The 18,071-nt window shown below is 41.7% G+C and overlaps 2 protein-coding genes across 6 annotated transcripts in view; one reads left to right on the top strand and one right to left on the bottom strand.

Annotated features, from left to right (window-relative positions):
* Nucleotides 1-2,987: 2,987 nt before the first annotated feature.
* cbr4 (carbonyl reductase 4) lies at nucleotides 2,988-6,771 on the top strand. Its single transcript, XM_079245558.1, has 6 exons — nucleotides 2,988-3,037; nucleotides 3,230-3,378; nucleotides 5,102-5,222; nucleotides 5,299-5,435; nucleotides 6,049-6,183; nucleotides 6,274-6,771. Exons 2-6 carry the CDS (start codon nucleotides 3,234-3,236, stop codon nucleotides 6,450-6,452), a joined length of 717 nt encoding a protein of 238 aa, XP_079101684.1. The 5' UTR covers nucleotides 2,988-3,037; nucleotides 3,230-3,233; the 3' UTR covers nucleotides 6,453-6,771.
* Nucleotides 6,772-7,377: 606 nt separating this feature from the next.
* Nucleotides 7,378-18,071, bottom strand: part of palld (palladin, cytoskeletal associated protein) — a 62,254-nt gene continuing 51,560 nt past the window's right edge. For all 5 annotated transcript variants that reach the window (XM_079245090.1, XM_079245094.1, XM_079245092.1 and 2 more), the window contains 8 exons: nucleotides 15,849-16,070; nucleotides 13,429-13,578; nucleotides 13,050-13,138; nucleotides 12,211-12,343; nucleotides 10,237-10,444; nucleotides 9,986-10,151; nucleotides 9,181-9,314; nucleotides 7,378-8,971 (listed from right to left, as the gene is read on the bottom strand). In XM_079245090.1, the coding sequence (XP_079101216.1) occupies nucleotides 8,811-8,971; nucleotides 9,181-9,314; nucleotides 9,986-10,151; nucleotides 10,237-10,444; nucleotides 12,211-12,343; nucleotides 13,050-13,138; nucleotides 13,429-13,578; nucleotides 15,849-16,070 (1,263 nt within the window). In that variant the 3' untranslated portion in view covers nucleotides 7,378-8,810. The remainder of the gene's footprint in view (nucleotides 8,972-9,180; nucleotides 9,315-9,985; nucleotides 10,152-10,236; nucleotides 10,445-12,210; nucleotides 12,344-13,049; nucleotides 13,139-13,428; nucleotides 13,579-15,848; nucleotides 16,071-18,071) is intronic.

Raw genomic sequence — 18,071 nt, 5'->3', positions numbered from 1 at the left:
CACTCTGGTTCTTGAGGGCCACAGTTCTGCAGGTTTTAATAAAATAAAACGGATCCAGCAGTTTCTAAAGTTCTGCACAATGATCCATTAATTTGAGTCAGGCGTGTTGGAGAAGGGAATAATCTGTAAAATAGCGGCCCTCGAGGACCAGCGTTAAAGAGCCCCGATCCACAGTGTGCATCAGGGGTCCTCGTGAGCCACCATCCTGCAGGTTTTACTGTTTCCCTGCTGCAACGCGGCTCACCCAAATCAATGGCTCGTTAACAGGCAGGTTCAGAAGATGACAAGTTGTCCTTTTCTTTTGAATCAAGTGTGTTGTATCAGGGAAACGCTAATACCTGGCAGCTCACGAGGACCAGCGTTAAAGAGCCCAGAGTCTCAAAAGATCAGCAGCCACCTCTATGCAAAGCACACAGGGAAAAATAAGTATTGTGTGTCTATGATGCTCAGGCCCTCAGATGATGCTACATTAAAACCAGATGTGATTACGTCATGACATCACTGCAAAGCCTCAGTTACACTTCCAGAAATCTCTGTTGCAGCTAACTGTACCATGGAAAACTGCAGGATCAAAGCTGTAATATGCAACAAAAGAAGCCATGCGTTAATCTGGCTTCAATGGACTGACGACCTGTCCAGGGTGGACCCTGCCTCTCGCCTGATGACTGCTGGGAAAGGCTCCAACTTCCCCGTGACCCTTAACTGGACTAAGTATAGAGAATGAGTCAATGTTAATTTGATGTCAGCAACAGAAATGCTGCTGTTTTTTTCTGAACTAAAACTTGGAAAATGGGAAATTATTGACACAATATGAGTTGGATTTAAAAAGACAGCTGTCAAAGTCAGGTATGAAAACATGCATCCCTTATGGTTGTGGAACGCATTGCCACATACAGAAATGTCTACTAGCAAAGACACCATCAATGCTGAAAGCAACATATTCTACCATCCAGATGACATACTTTTAAGTGAAAGGCTTGAATATTTCAGCAAGACGATGCCAAACAACATATTACATCTATTACAGCAGCATGGTCTCATAGCAGAGGAGTCTGCTGGGCTGACTTAACTGCAGTCTATAGAGATCATCTGAAAACATTTGGCGCATCATAAAACACCAAAAAGGACTGGTAAACAACACGAATCCCATATCAGACATGAACAGGAAAACATTACTCTTCCAAAATTCAGCTGGTCTCCTCGGTTTCGCTAAACATTTCCTGACTGTTGTTAAGAGCTAAACATGGGTATGTCGCAATGTTTTGTATACACAACCACCTAAGATCAAGAAAAATAATGATATTCTTCCATTTTAAATTCTATTCTGAATAAAACCTTGATTTGCAGATGTTTTTATTTGATATTTTTTAAATAAAATTTCTCAGCATCCAAACTTTCTGGTATTTTAATTGTTAGTTGTGCAGTATTCTAAGTATCTATTCACATATTTCAACAGCAGGAATGGGACAGTTGTCTCTCAGTAATTGTCCTTAGTGTCAGTCATGGTACATGTGGTCATTAGTGTCTCCAGTAGGAGCCCTGCAAACAGAGGTGAGCCTCCCCAGTGTGCTCAGCTGGGAAACACTGACAGGAACTGACAAGCGCCCAGAGAGGTCATTGTGCTGCACACAGTTCCCTGCAGAGGACACGTTGCCATGGAAATAAGTAATTCCAACATATAAGCGTGGCACTATATAGGATAAGTATATAAAAAAAAAAAAAACCTAACACACAGAATTGAATAATTTTGGTCACATTTGGTTTTTATAATAATAATATAAGGTTTTGTTTGACCTATTTTGTGGTGGCAGAATCAAGAATTTGCTGAAAGAGCATTGCAGTGTGACACAGATGCACGTTTGGCAGGTGTTTAAAAATAGGAGAGGCTGTGAGTACAGAATGTAGGTAAAATATTCATAGCTGCAAGGGCAACGCAGAGTTCAGAAACGGAGCCTCAGGGTCAAGACTTCTACATAATGTTTAAGCGCACAGCGTGAGCCATAAAGTGACTAAAGTGAGAAAAAGAGGGCTGGCCAAGTCCCTCGTGAGCCTTTTATTGCAACAGAATGGACAAACCATGTTCTCTATGTATAAATATTCTAGGTAGGGATTTAATATTAGTCATTGTGTATGTGGAAGACATAGAGAGGGCAAAAAGTCTCCAAAAACCAAAGAAGAATACCTCAAAATCAATTCAAAGACAAAACATATAAATCTTTTTTTTTAATGCAAGACTGAACTAAGATTTTTGTGCATGGAAAAGGAATACAAATACAGCTCTGCTGGCAAGAATTAGATCACTAAGGTAGGAGAAATGGAAAGAAAGTGATCTGAATACAAAGCCACTTCGTTGTCTTCTGCTAATGCATAGGGACAGTTAATAATGACTGCTGAGGTAAACAATGATTGCATTTAAAGCCTGCTTTATTGTTTGCCATGGTGGTATTTATCTGCTGCACTGTGTGTGTTGTCCACAGGGCTTAGGGCCAGAGATCCACTCTGGCAAAAGGTGTGAATGTTATTTAACCTAAAAAAAAAAAAAAAAAAAAAGAATCAGTGTCTCAGTCTGACGGATGGACCAGTTGTCAACACTAAGGCCACCCTCTCTCACCAGTTCTCATTTATAAGTGCACTCTGATCATGTTGCATCCTTTCCTGGTGGACTATATTTCCATGGAGTATAATGATGCAATAAAAATTAATAGCTGCAATTAGAAATTAATGTGCCTTTTTTTCTTTTTTTTTTTTATTAAACATTTACGTGATGTGATCTCTAATAAATGAATGAATAAATAAATGAACTATCTTATGCTTTAGGCAATGAAACAAACAAACATGAATATTTGTGGTGTTATTTACAGGTAAAAACCAGCGCGTGTCGGCGGCGCCCTCTACTGGTCACAGTGGAGAAACGCAGGTACAATAAAAACAAAGATGGTGGCCGAAGACTCAGGCTCCTCACAGTCGCTTTTTATTCACTCTATAAACCCGTTTTAACTCAGCGTTTCTCAAAAGAGTTGTGACGAACTCAAATAGGGTAAGACGCATTATTACCATTTAAAACAGTATGCTATTTATATTTATATAACATAAATTATATATTTATGAACGGTTAGCTGTGAAAGCAGCCTCTCCTTATCATTTCTATACATTTTCTTTGGGGTAACATTTAGTTTCGAGACAGATATTACTTTAAATGTAGTCAAGATCGACAAGGCCTCTCCCACAGGATCATGTCCAGGCTGGCGGTGGTGTGTGGGGGCTCCAGAGGGATTGGGAAGGCTGTGTCCTGCCTGCTGGCTGAGAGGGGCTGCAGGTTGGCTGTAGTGTCCAGGACCGAGGAAGCAGCCCGGGCAGCTGTAGCAGCTCTACATGGATGTATGTACCGCTCTGTAATCCAGTACTTTTCAACCTTTTTATGAGCCAAGGCACACTATTGTCAATTTTTTTTATATTTATATACATATATATATATATATATATATATATATATATATATATATATATATATATATATATATATATATATATATATATATATTGTACTCATATGTATTCATATCCTTTTATTAAAGAAAAAGCTGAATTTACATCAGTCACTCAAATAACTGGAGAATTTAAAAAAAGGAACAATAACTAAAAATTTGCAAAAAATATAATTTAGTAATATAAGACACTGGTTTGTTTTTCATTTAATTGAGTTGAAGAAAGAAAAAAGAAACAAAAAAACAAATTGGTCCTGGACAAATTAGAGCACTTTTCTGTTGAACAGTGGGACAAAATACCTGTCAACAGGTGCAGAAGTCTGACTGAGAGGAACAGAAAGCACCTGACTGTAGCGGAAACATTAAAGGATTGTTCAACAAAATATTAGTTTATGAGTGATGTAATATGTAATAAATTGTCTTATTTGTTTGCTTTTAAAAAATATTTCTATTGAACCAGAATTAGAAAATAATGTAATGATTTTCATAAATTTTTTTAATATGACTTCAGTCAATTTCAGCTTATTTGACTTTTTTTCTTCCATTTTTAATGAAAGGGTATGAATAAATATGAGCACAACTGTATATATATATATATATATATATATATATATATATATATATATATATATATATATATATATATATATATGTATATAAGCCCATATTATTATGGTAATATAAAGTCCATCTTGTCATCTTGTCCATCAAGTTGCCTTGAATAGAAATAAGATAGACACAAGAAAAAGAAATGTTATTATCTTTCACCTGGGTGAACACAGAGCTGCTTTTTAGACCAATCAGGTGAAAATGGATCATTTCTCAGGGCACACCTGATGATCTATCACGGCACAGTGGTTGAAAACACTCCTCTAATCAATAAGCATCTGGCTGTTTGACCCTTTCTCTTTACCTGCACTGCGACTGGGACCTGCTTACTTCTGCTTTACACAACACACCTAATGTTTTCAGTAGCAGACAGATGCCAGCATGTATTACTACAAAGCCATGCTGTTTTAACTGAGAAGAGTGTTAGTTGTCTTATAATGATATAATAAAAGCAAATAAGTACATGTCTGGATGGCAGCATTAGTTCTTCTGAAACCATGATGTGTTCAAGGTAATGATCCCTTCACAGATGCTCAGATTATCCATGCTGCATGCACCATTACACTGATAACAAATCCGTCCATCTCCCCTGTGGCCCCTGCTTTGTCTATAATGTCAAACCACAGGACAGTTTTCCACTCAGTCTATTTTAAATGAGCTCTATCCCAGAGAGGGCAGCAGTGTTTTCTGGAAACTATTTATACCCAATCATGTTGTTGACCCTTTGCAAATTAACCTGATTTAGAAGCAATATGTTCCCCAAAGTATTTTCAAGCCTTACACAACTATGTCAGCCTGGTGTTGCCTTTATTCTAACTTTTGCAGACATGGTACTTTTTTTTTATTTTTTTTTTAATGTCCCTGGTTCAACATTTAACATCATCATTTTGGTGTTTTTGTACTATTTCCAGTCACACATGGGTTTAAATGACTGAACATTATTATTGTTAGTATTATTATCATTATTATTGTGACAGTAAACATGCTCCGGTGTGTGTGCTCTGCAGCCGACCACGTGGCTTTCAGCTGTGACATCTCGAAAGAGCTGGAAGTGCAGAAAACCTTCGAAACAATCCAGAGGACCCTTGGAAATATCTCATATCTTGTGAATGCTGCTGGCATCAACAGGTGAGTAGCGGGGGGAGGGCGGGGAATGGCAACGTCTTGTTGGACATTGATTGACATACCTGTTATTGTTGCTCAGGGATGCTCTGTTACTGAGGACCAAGCCAGAAGACATGGTGGCTCTGCTTCACACCAACCTGTTGGGCTGCATGCTGACCTGCAGGGCGGCGCTGCGCAGCATGTTGCACACCAAAGAAGCAGCCATTGTTAATATAGGTACTGCTGCAGGGTAGGATGGTATGTTGACAGGTCAGTCACTAGGTGGCGCTATTAGGTCAGTTTTACTGTAACTGTGCAGTTTATTTTAACTCGGATAGACATTTTTCCAGAGTTTAAATATGAATAGTTTGGTATATTTTCTAAGACTTTTTTATCTTTTACACTTCAGTTTGTATTCAGACGAATCAGTTCAAGTCATCGCTTTATTTTTCTCCAGAAATTTCAGGCTGTTCATATTTCAAAAGACTCTTTGATAAAATGTAAACATCTTGATCATGTACTTGCTCTTCTTTTCCCTAAAATAAAGGGAATAATTGAGCTTTTATTTCACTAGTTTGGCACACTTGAGATGAAATTGTGCTGTATATTGCCCCTAAATTCTCTCTTGAAGTTGATTTGGGATTTTCCTTCTAACTGAGTTGCATTGTATTGCATGCATTAATTAAAGGATTTCTCAGATTCAGAGGCAGGAATCTGCTTTTTACTCAGACAGAGGATAAAATCTGATCTGTGATCTGTAATAAGTGGGTGGGAAAAACACTGTAGTTTTGTTTTGATACATTTCGCCCGCTCCAGGTAGTCTTAATTGATTCGTGCTTCATGTTTTCAGGCTCTGTGGTTGGCTCAAAAGGGAATGCAGGCCAGTGTGTCTACAGTGCCAGTAAAGCCGGCTTGGAAGGTTTCACTCGCTCGCTTGCAAAAGAAGTCGCTTCACGTAACATCAGGGTTAACCTGTTGGCTCCAGGTGAGGTGCGTCTACTTTCTTATGATTAATCAGCGTCTGCTATCTGTCCTTTTAGCATCTGCTATGTCCTTGTTTTGTTTTTGCTTCTAGGTTTCATCCGGACTGACATGACTGCTGGGCTGAAGGAGGAAGACGGCGCCCGCTCCATCCCTCTGGGGAGATTCGGCACGCCGGAGGAGGCAGCCCAGGCTGTCCTCTTCCTTTTAGAGTCTTCCTACATTACAGGACAGGTGCTGGTGGTGGATGGAGGGCTGCAGCTGGCTATGTAGGGAATGACGGCTTCCTCTGGAACCATCGGACTCCTCACAGCAGCCTCGGTGAGGCGGATAGACATGGATGTGGAAGGAGGGCAGGGCGACTGAGAGGTCGTGTAACTGCTAAAACATCTGACTGATAAAAATAAGAAAGTTTAGAGTCGTTTCAAAGACAGATACCGGTCTTTAAAACACGCTTCAGGAGACAAAATCTGTCCTGCTGCTCTCTGCCTTTCTGCTGAGTCACTCCTTGCCGCCGCAGTGGGCGGGGCCTGAGCGTGTGACAGCCTGTCATGACTAACCCTGCTGACTCCAGAGTGTCTGGTCCAGTCCAGACCTCCATGCCCCGAGGTCCTAAATTTAATCAACAAATTTAACGCTGTTGGTCTCTTTTTTTTTTTTTTTTTTTTCCATGACTGTGAAGCACCCGCCACTGATTGTAACGCTCATGTTTTGTGTCCCCCCCCCCCCCCCCCCCTTGGGAGACCCCCACGCAGCCTGCACATGTTGCCCCCCCCCCCCACTGATGCCCCGGTGATCCCACCTCTGGTGCGGCCTGTCCAGGGAGCCGGCATGTTGGGCTGCAGCTGGAGGAAATTAGAGGCGGGGGGGGTATTTTTAGCTTTGGGAATGTTTTGGGTGTCTGGTTACAGACCTGCAGTGTGGACAGATGGGGTCGGAGGTGGCTGTTATACCCGCTGATAAGATCTGAAAAGCTGCTTCTCTTCCCTTTCATTAAAACTTGCTGCTGCCATTAATAAACGGAATAAAAGTGACTTTAAATGTTTCTCCTCTTCATGTGGATTTGGGGTTCCTAACGGCGAGTTCTGCCGAAGGGCTGCAAAGACGCCGTTTCCGTCATGATGTGCTCACCGGCATTGTCTTCATGTTTTATTTTGGAGGCTGCCAGAGCGTAAAAACATTTCACGCCGTCTCTGAAGAGTTTGGATTTTATTAACGTTGATAATCTAAGATAATATCAGGACAACAATCTGTGTACAGGCATTGATTGGCATAGAAATGTGCAAACACTGTGAGTGCCAGCTGATGCTAAGTCTGAACAGACACATAATGTCCACTTTGTGAAGTGTTGCAGAGGAGACAACAATGCTAGATATAAATTCTTTTTTTTTTTTTTTTTTTTTTTTTTTTAACTTTTCATCTGTTAATACCCCCGAATACAGAAAAAAAAAGAGAAAGTTGTGTCTATACATCCTGATAAAAGCTGTTTGGCACTATATAAGTGTCCAAAAATAACATGCAAAGTGTTTTCTTTAAGTCACGTAAGGCAGTAAATATATTTATAAAACTTCATAATCCAGGCAGTTTTATCAGAGACCAGAAGGTCGCAGGTATAATTTAAGTCGTGATTGGCGAGAAAGTAAATAGTCCCTTTTTTTTTTTTTTTGTTCCATACAAAAATAAAATGGACAATTTGTGATGTGTGTGAGAAATAACCCTTCGCAGCACCCTCTCATGAGTGAGAACCTTTCAATTCACACTTCTAAAAACAAACCATCAAAGAAATACGAAAGAAAAACCACCAAAATGAAGTTGTTCTTGTTTTTCCATTATTTCTGACGTTCTTCACCTCTACCGTCGCTCACATCCCTCAACAACCTGCTTCTCCTCCCCTCCCAGCTCCTCTGGTTAGGTCCATCTCTTCTAACTTCAGCCACAAGTAAAACCTTCTCGTATTTTACCAAACTTTTTTTAAAAAAAAAAAAAACCAAAACACTAAACATGACAGTTTTTAAGGCCCGGCCTCTTCCAGTATTTCTAATCTACAGCCTGACAGCACTCAGACTGCGTGATGCTACAAACTGTGCTACGTGAGCTCGCATAAAGTATCGCAAGTCAAAGCTTTTTTTTTTTTTTAAAGTCATCTCGTCTCCTCTACGCAGTGAGAAGTGCTACCTACAGGTAGATATTACACTCCGCTCTGCATATAGCACCGCTTCAGCATGCATTAATCTATGTTTTATTCTTCAGCCTGTTTTGTGTCTTTACAGAAATGAGAGGCACTTTAATGGGCCGCCGCTTGCAACAGTTTGTCAGCAAACACATTCATGAGGAGTCCTTTCTTGCTGGAAGCGCTTCCATCATCCTCCGGGAGAACTTCATGAATCCTGTGCTATGTTGGGTTGCATGATGGGTCTATAAACATATGAGGAGCCCAGCGGACCCGTCCTCTTCTGCCCACTGTGTCTGCAGTTCAGTGGTGGAGGAGGAGATTTCACTCTGCCCCTTCCTCGCCGTCTTTAAAGTGTGTGTCTGAGGAGTGCTGGGATCAAGGGCAGCTTTTTGTGGGTTTTTTGTTGTTTTTCTTTTTCTGTGGTCGACCCCGTGAATCGTCCTGCGTCTTGGCGGTCTTTACAGGTCGTCGCTTTCCACCAGGCCACCAGGCTGCAGCGGGCTGGAGTCGGGGAAGAAGGCAGCCTTCACGTCCAGCCCTCTCTCTGTCAGCGCAGCGTAGCGGCTGGTGGAGGGGCGCACCTTCTTGGGTTTGGGGAGGTTAGGCTGCTGCCACTGAGCTGGAGAAGGAAGAAAGAAGGTTAAATGTTTTGTACAATGGTTGACTTGTTGACTAGAGCTCTTTTTACTCTGACACAGTGACACACATCTTGACTCTGGCACTTCTATCGTTATCGTTATTACACATACAGCCCTTGTAGTTGTGAAGTTATACTAAGTTATTTTTAGTATGTGGTTTCAGACAGAAGGCAGAAAAACTCAAACATACTGTGGACATCAAGACGTGCGGTGCTGGATACAATGCCGGCATCGTTCTTGGCCGACACGGTGTACCAACCGGCATCTTCTTTCAAAGCTGGCTGGATGATCATACACAGGTAGCCGCAGTTGTCCTGATGCATGCTGGGAAAAAAAAAAGCATTTTACTTATTCAACTACCTGGTTCAAATATGTGGTGAAGAAAGCATCGGTTATTATATTATATTATATTATATTATTTTAAATTTTATTATTTTATATTAAATTATTTTAAATTATATTAAATTATATATTATATTGAATTATTTCCAATTTTATTAAAATTATTTTCAATTTTATTACATTAAATTATTTTAAATTTTATTATATTATATTATATTATTTTAAATTTTATTATATTAAATTATGTTATACTATTGTCCTGATGCATGCTGGGAAAAAAAAGCATTTTACTCATTCAACCACCTGGTTCAAACATTTGGTGAAGAAAGCATCGGTTATTATATTATATTATATTATATTATATTATATTATATTATTTTAAATTTTATTATATTACTTTTTTTTAAAAATGATATTAAATTAAACTATAATGTACCTAGTCAGTCAACTTCTTTTGACTGTTATAGGGGCTAATAGGGCATGGGTGAGGGTGGTTGTGGGTGGCTGAAAGGGGGCTAAGGGTGTATGTGTGTGTGTGTTTTATCTATTTTGATGTAAATTGTTTTATTATGTAAAGCACTTTGTATTGTTTTTAAGCACGAAAAGTGCTATACAAATAAAGTTTGATTTGATTTATAATGAGCAGATTTTACCTGATTCTGTCTGTGTTGTGCGTAAACGACTCGTTCTCCCTCTTCCAGAAGATCTGCGGGTAGGGAACCCCTGTGACTCGGCACTCCAGTCGCACCGGATGACCCTCAGCAACGCTTGTGTTCTGCAGCTTCTCCACAAACGAAGGGGCCTTGTGCATCTCTTTGGCTACGGAGTGACAGTTTGTTACCGAGCTGCAGTGTGACGTTAAATCGCAGCCATATGGTGCACGAGCTTCCATTTTTCAATGTACCTGCAACAATGAGCTCCAGGTTAAAGGAGTTCTGGCCGGCTCTGTTGCTGGCGATGCAGGTGTAGATGCCCGCATCTCGGCTGGTCACAGGCTCGATGACCAGTGAGTGCACGCCATTCTCTCTCACCAGCATCTTGTGGGCAGAGTCGGGCCGGATGGTCTGGCCGTTCAGCTGCCAGATGAGATCAGGAGTGGGCAGTCCACTCACCTGCAAGTGGCAAGAAAAAAAAAGGAGGTGAAAAATGAGCAAATCATCTGCTTGTGCTGTCTGGTCGGCTGTGTGTGATTAGAGGGCAAATGAAACCAGCGTCTGGTTAATCTGGGAATGTTTGTCTGCAGGAACCTGGTTGCCTGCATGCTTTGTCATGGGAATAAACTGCAAAGAGAAAAAAAAAAACCGCATCTCTTTGCAGAAATCCAACACCTGCTCGGATGCACCCTGCCCACCTGGAAGATGTGCCACTGTTGACCTCCACATGTTTACATTATAATTACACACAGACAGCTGCGTTCACAGAGAGGAATATAGACTAAGTAGTGATAAGTAGTTCTGGAAGAGGCTCAATATGTGTTTAGAAGTTGAGAAGTTTCAAGAATGGAAAGTTCAGAGAGCCACAGATGACCTGTAAATAAATACTTTGCTATAAATATCCCTGACATTACAGGCTCCAGAGGAATGGAGGCCCCATCTATTTCTGACTGGCATAAAAAGACAGTCTTTTTATAGGGAGTTAATTGAGGGTCTGTTTTTATTTTATTACATGTACCAGCGTTAAAGCAGCTTCTAAGTGCTGCAGGGGAGGTGAGGTGAAGACAGCGAGCGGAGGAAGAAAATGAGCTTGAGAGGTGTGAAGGAAGATAATCGTAAAAATCCTGATCCCACTTAATCCCTGAAAAATGACACCTCTTTTCTCTGTGTCTGCTGCGAGCTGTTCGTAATGCCACAGAGTGATGAAACATCTTGTCTCTGCCAGCTTTTTTTTATTTTCCCTACAGAAACTGGAATGCTCAGAGGGGGAAATGTGTTTTTGGCAGCGCTGACACGGAGCCTCAGTCCAGACACTGAATTAAAGGGCGGATCTGAAATTTCTTTCTGTATAACTATGATTAACATATTCTCTTTGGTGAGGGCTTATTCCTTTTCCAGTCATGTTTGAGTTATTTTAGAGCATCGCAGTCTCTTCATCATGGTGGGCAACAGGCTGTTCACTGCTTGTACACTACCAGTCAAAAGTTTGGACACACTGGTACCATTAAACCCAATGGGAAAGGGTGTTCAAACTTTTGTCTGGTAGTGTTTATCGTAATATCTACCAAGTAAAGCAGGGGTGTCAACACAAAGAGACTAACAACCACTCATGCTCACAGTCACTCCTACGGGCAATTTAGAGTAACCAATTAACCTAACGTGCACGTCTTTGGATGGCAGGAGGAAGCCGGAGAGAACATGCAAACTCCACACAGAAAGGCCCCTGTTCGAGCCACCACAGCCAAGGATCAAACCAGCAACCCACACTGCTAACCACCAACCGTGCAGTATCTTGTGCATTCATATATTTTTCCTTCATGTTCAGCGGTATATTCAGAGGTCAGTGAGCTGATGGAGCAGTTTATGTCTACCCTGGTAACCGGAATTACGAGAATAATTAAGAGAAACACGAGAAGACAGATGATTTGTCCCGATTTAGTCAAGAAAAGTAAGACCACATGCTGGTAGTTACCTTTACTTCTGTGTTAATGAAAGCACCAGAATTCATCATTTTGCTGCAAACGTTGCATTTCTGTTCCGAGCTTTTTAGGAGTTGCACAAAGTGTGCTGGGAGCCGCTGCTTTAACCCCCGTCGATGCATAACGGCTGTTTAAAAGGCCTCCTTTGTGAACACGGCAGCCACAGAGCATCACTATGACCTGCCTTCCCCTCTGTCACCAACACACACCCTGTTAGTGCAGGTTGGCCCAGAGGTGTGTGTTTACCTTGCAGTCCATCCGGCACAGGCGGCCTTCCTGGACGATGAGGTCACCGGGCGCCTGCAGGAAGTGGGGGCGGAAGTGGCGCTCTTGGATGTTGTCATTCTCGTCACCACTGTCTCTAGACCTGGACCTGGGCCTGAGAGAGCAGAGAGGGGATGGAACGATACGTGCCATTAGGATTTTATCTCTGGATTTCAGGGTTTTTTTGTTTGTTTTTTCTCGTTTTTACTGCTTCAGATTGGGACAAAGTGGTAGATGTATGAAGGCATGCGTGCACCAGTGAAAGCGTCCAGGTCAGGAACCAGAGGGTTTTCTGGTAAATCTTTCTTATAACAACCATGACATCACTGCCCCACCTGCACATCAGCCAAGGAAAAAAAAAGAGTCTCTGATTTCTATCTCCATCTCTTCTCAGTCCAAACATCTCAGAGCTTTTATCAAATCAGGGAGTGTTCATCTTAATAACAGCTTCCATGTGGTCTTTGCGTCCTCGGAGCTGCCATCAGAGTGTCTGTGATCATCTGGATTTCTCATCTATCTGGCCTTGCATGAACGCATGCTGTATAAACAAGGTCATTAGGGCAATGAAAAACAGAAGCGAGGAAAACAGGTGTTCCCTCTCATTAACAATCTGCTTTTCTTTCTCACACAGTTAAACAAAGTACAGAGCGCGATTCGGCTCACGGCAAACAGTTGGGTGAATAGAAGCCACTTGGAGCATTTTCCGTTTGGCATCTGTGCGGGAATGTGAGCGACTGCAGAAGTCTAGCAGATGGCCAGTCGGCAGCTGGAGGTCCTGGAGGACTTTGCTTCGTCCTGTCTGCTGCTCAGCAAAGCCTCACCTGCGCATGTGTCCAGGTGCCGATCGCTGGCTGCGGCCGCGTTGGTTCACAGCCTGGACCATCATCCTGCCGGTGCAGCTCACCCTGCCCTGTGAGGGGAAGACAACAGACAACAGACGGTCAGTGTGTGAGGTGATGACATGCCACATGTGGCAGGAAATAAAACACCAGCTAAACAGACCGGACTATGTGAACTCTTGACCTTTCTGAGGGGTTTTAGTGATTTCCTGCCTCAGTGGATGCCTTGTCCTCTCCAGGCTGGAGAGTATTATGTAAGTACACATTATTCTCCTGATAATGAGCACAGCTGTCTCCTGCAGGCTCTCCGATACCCATGTGTGCTTTATTTATTTATTTATTTATTTATTGTGAATCTTACCTCTGGGTTTCCTGCCAAGATGGTGTAGTTGCCATCATCATCCAGTGAGGCTGCAGCGGTGTGCAGAGAGCATGTTCCATCGGGGTCTCTGCTGATCCTGTAGTGCTCGCTCCTCTTGGAGATCTGTTTGCCATCTTTAAACCAGTAAACCTGTGGTACAAAACGGGTAAAATACATTAAAACTAATGTTTGACGACTAAAGTTAGTAACAGATGGAGGCAGAACTGGACTTTTATATACGGAGTGGTCAGAAGACGTTATCAGGAGGCGTAATAGTGACTGTTGTCACATAAGAAATAAAATATCTTTGCATTAATGATTTGATTACCAAGTGGAAAAAAGGTTCATTTAAAGGTTTTGGGGTGCAGTGTGGAAAGCTTGATAATAGTGGGATCGATGGTTAGTATTTCTGCTTTGCTGGATCACGATGACTTGTGTTGTTAACACAACTTTGGAAGCTGTTGGAGCTGCGAACATTGGGGCTGGGGTCTGTCTCGGCCTGATCTGTGTCCCATCTCCCTTTCTCTTCATTCTTATATCTTCCAATACAAATTAAGACTGGTCCCAGTCTTTGCCCATCTCATTCATGCCATAGCTTACTTTAAAATCAATTAGCAGTCTCCAGTTTAACCTACAAGAACCCAGCGTCATTTTATGGTGCAAACTTCCTGTGGAACACTGTCTGATTTTTGTCTTCTGTCTCTTAAATATCCTTAAAAACGCGTGGTTCTTCTTTATTTTACATTTGTTAAAGGGATAAATAAAGGCCTCATCATAAAAACAAATTGAAATATCTTTACATTTTTTCATTGGTTGTCTTTATGGGTGAAGTTAAACTGGTTCATGTGGTGCAGAGCTCCTTTATATTTTATTTAATTTAATCTGTGAAAACCTTTATTAACTGAGTTTATGTGTAGTTGCTTAAAGGGGTGCTATGATGGTATTTGGAGTTTTCTGAGCTTTCTACAGTGTTGCAGTGTTGAATCCTCATCAGACATGTGAACGACACTGTTTTTTATCACCTAAACGCATGTTTGAGTTTGAGTTTGAGTTCCAACACGCTCTCCGTTTGGTTTCCATGGCGACGAAAAACGTGTCGTTTCAGAGAGTTTTTTCTACTTGGAAATCCTTGTGACGTCCCGGGGGATAAGGTTCTGTGATTGGTTACCTTCTACTGGTTAACAAGGGCATGTACAAATACATCAGGCGGGTGGAAAACGTGGGATAAAGTTATTTCCAACGATGGCTGGTGAGTTTACCAAAGAGAGACATCCTGCTGCATTCGTTGCTGTGGGTTGCTGTTTTCCACTTTGTTTTCAGGCTCTGATTCAGGTTCCAACATGTAGGGCTGTATGCTATGTGTTGACATTGTATTTTGTTTTTTTATTGAGTTCATATGAGCCTAATCCTTCTGTTTATGAGATGTTACAATGACGGCGAAAGCATGTGCGGTGCGCGCTCCCGATGTAGTGCAGTGGCGGGAGGCGGGGCTTAATGCGGAAGAGTCTCAATCCACTCGTTTTGCCCACAGGCTGATCTGACGCTGATCGTACGGAGAGGGTCGGTCTGAAGTAAATAAAGCCATTTGTGACAATAACTCGATCAATCCCAGCCCTTCTGGTCTCAGAAATAAAAATAAATCAGCCTGAAATACACATAATAGTTCCACTTTAATAACCTTACTAAAAACTAAATGTGGCATGTTTCTTTACATAATCTTAAATAACTAATCAGCTGCTACCCTATAACTATATTCCCTGTTATGTAGCTTCATGCTAATAACAGGTTAATATCTAAACACATCTTTAGCAGTTGTTCTTACAAGCAGACAAAATCTCTTCTAGAAATGTGTAGCCAAATGTCAAAATGTTAAGGATTATTAATTAAAGAACCACTTTAAAAATGACTGATATGTTTGATCCATGCATGTCTGGAAAGATGTTTTTTGTCATGCCCCTCCTGTGACCTGTCAATCAATCACCTGTGTGTCCAATCAGATTTCATTAGGGGTCCCCTGGCCACCTCCCTCTAGCTCCCTCTAGCTCCACCCCTGATGCTGACCAGATGGTGAAATTTTAAGCAAAGTCTTTATATTAAAAACGTTTTTGCTGTGTCTTTTGCATTTATCTCATCTCTTATAATTTTCCAGGATGAAGGCTGTCATCACTTTGTCATAAATGCGTGGCGAGCCAGGCAACCAGCCCAGGGAGGCGTGTGCATTTGCAAAGGGCCTCTCTTTATCACCACACCGAGCACATGTACACTATCTACACTTTCCATCATCAACATCACACATCAGCAGCTCTCCAAGCAAAGCTGAGCCATCACAAATGCCTCAGAAATGACATAATACTTATCAAACAACAATCAGCAGCTTTAGTCATTCGAGGCGTTGACATTCTCCCAGTAAACCCGCTCACCTTTGGCTTAGGGTCCCCTTTAACCTTGCAAGAGAAGGTGACTGGCATGCCCTCAAACACTTTGTAATGTTTGAGCTTCTGGTCGAAGGATGGCGCCTGTCCCCGTCCGGCGGAGTCCTCGTCGTGCTGCACGTCGTCGTCCGACTCCTCCACCGGAGAGCGCTCCAGACGGAACTCAATCTCACTGATCAAGCGCTGCTCAAAGCTGGACACCTTGTACTCCTGGGGGCCAAAGAAGGAGACAGATTTAGAGGAAAGTTGAGACCGAAGAACAGGGCCGGATTAAAAGTGCACAGGCCCCTGGGCCCAGAATGTTTCGGGGCCCCCCTTCCCCACCACAAAATTGTGAAAAGTGGGAATGATACACTTTGAAACAACATTTCTAACACCTCTCAGCCAGTGGTACCAATAGCAATACACTAGACACTGTGGTGTAACTATCTGGCTTTTCTTTACTTTTTTCATGTCCAAACTGCTGGTGTTTGCCCCACATGGCCCCCAAGTGAGCATGGGCCCCTGAACTGGACCAGTGACAGTGATTGTGTGCGTGATCACGCCGTCATGGAAAGCGCTTTTTAAAAACCGTAGATTTTACATCATCTTTAGCCTCTTATTTGTCACCTAAACTGGCAACTTTCCTCCAATTTCCCAATTCTCTTTCCCCAGATGAGCCACTCCTCCTCCCCACCACCCACATCAATCTCTCATCGCTGTGCAGAGGCAGCTGAAAACATCTGCAGCAGCAGCAGCCTGGTCTGATGACACATCATCCAGATAATGACAGGCTGCATTGTCAGCGTTTATCCTCCTGAACCACTCAGAAAGACAACAGCCAAAGACTTCTCAGAACTACTCAGGTAATTCTCCTGTGAGTGGGTTTCTTTCTAAATAAAAAAGGGTGTCGTGTTCACCAGAGCCGGTCCAAAGGTTATGTGTAGAGGGGTGCTTGGAGGCCCCCCCCCACCACCACCATTAGGGTTGAAATGTCAAGACACCTTGATTTAAAAATAAATAGACAGACAGACAGACAGACAGACAGACAGACGGATAGATAGATAGATAGATAGATAGATAGATAGATAGATAGATAGATAGATAGATAGATAGGCACACATACAGATGGATAGATTAAAAAAAAACAAAAAAAACAACTAGGTGTACAATAGAATAGTTGTGATAAAAACAGAAATAGAAATAAAAACTCATTTGCATCATGTTGCAAATTCCATGCTAATAAAACCAGTTTAATTAGTTCTACCTCCCCCATATGGTGCATTTGTCTTTTTTTGTTGTTTGTTTTTGGCAGGATAATCCTCTGCAATCTTTATAGTGCTTATAAGATACATGCTTTTGCACGATTTTATACCCCTGCTCCAAATTTAAAAACAACACAACTAAACTGGTTAGCTTGTTTACTCTGAAAGTGTCGTCTGCTGATGTTTTCTCTTATTTTAATATTCACTTGAGACTAAAAAGTCAAAATTAATAATTAACCATTATGGTTAAAAAAAAAAAAAAATCATAGTCTCAGATGTAAGCCAACTACAAATAATGCAAATGAGTTGGTGTAACATTTACAGAGTGGTCTAGGGAGGGGACCTAAATCAAATTCCGCTTTTGGGCCAATAAAGGCTTAGGCCGGTACTGGTGTTCATTCTTTAAAAGTTTGTAAAGATATTTCATTCTCACAGGCAGAGTAACAATGATAGATGAAAGCTGCAAAACAACATGCATGTTTATTGTTACTTCTTTTGTGATTTTCAGAAACCTGTGAGTGAACACATTCAGCCACCGGTGGATTCGGAGGAGTCCACTCATTCCCAGCTGGGATTTTAGTGTGAGCTGGTGTGCATGGTGACACGTTATCGTTTTATTCAGTGATAAATTAAAACCAAAAAAGTGTCAGAAGGAGAAAAAATAACCTTTTGAGGACAAGATTCTGTTTCGGCTGACTTGTCTTCCTGTTGGGAAGAAAAAAAAAAGGGATTTTTATTCGCATTTTTCTGTTGCTGTGCGTCGGTCGCCATGGAAATGACATGTTCTGCAGGACATATTGCTGGTGATGCATTCACTGACTTCAAGCTGTGCTCAGACTTTCAGATATCGGTGGTGCTGCTCATGCAAAGAGTTGTGCATCTGGTTGTGCAGTCTGACTTCAGGATGATACTCTGTCCGTTCAGAGCCGGTCCAGTCTCTGTTTGTTTTCTAACGCTTTTCTACAGC

This window comes from Telmatherina bonti, assembly GCF_933228915.1.
Source record: "Telmatherina bonti genome assembly, chromosome: 8".
Lineage (NCBI taxonomy): Eukaryota > Metazoa > Chordata > Actinopteri > Atheriniformes > Telmatherinidae > Telmatherina > Telmatherina bonti.
Note: the sequence above shows the minus strand (reverse complement) of the source record. Positions and strands in the feature narration are given on the sequence as shown.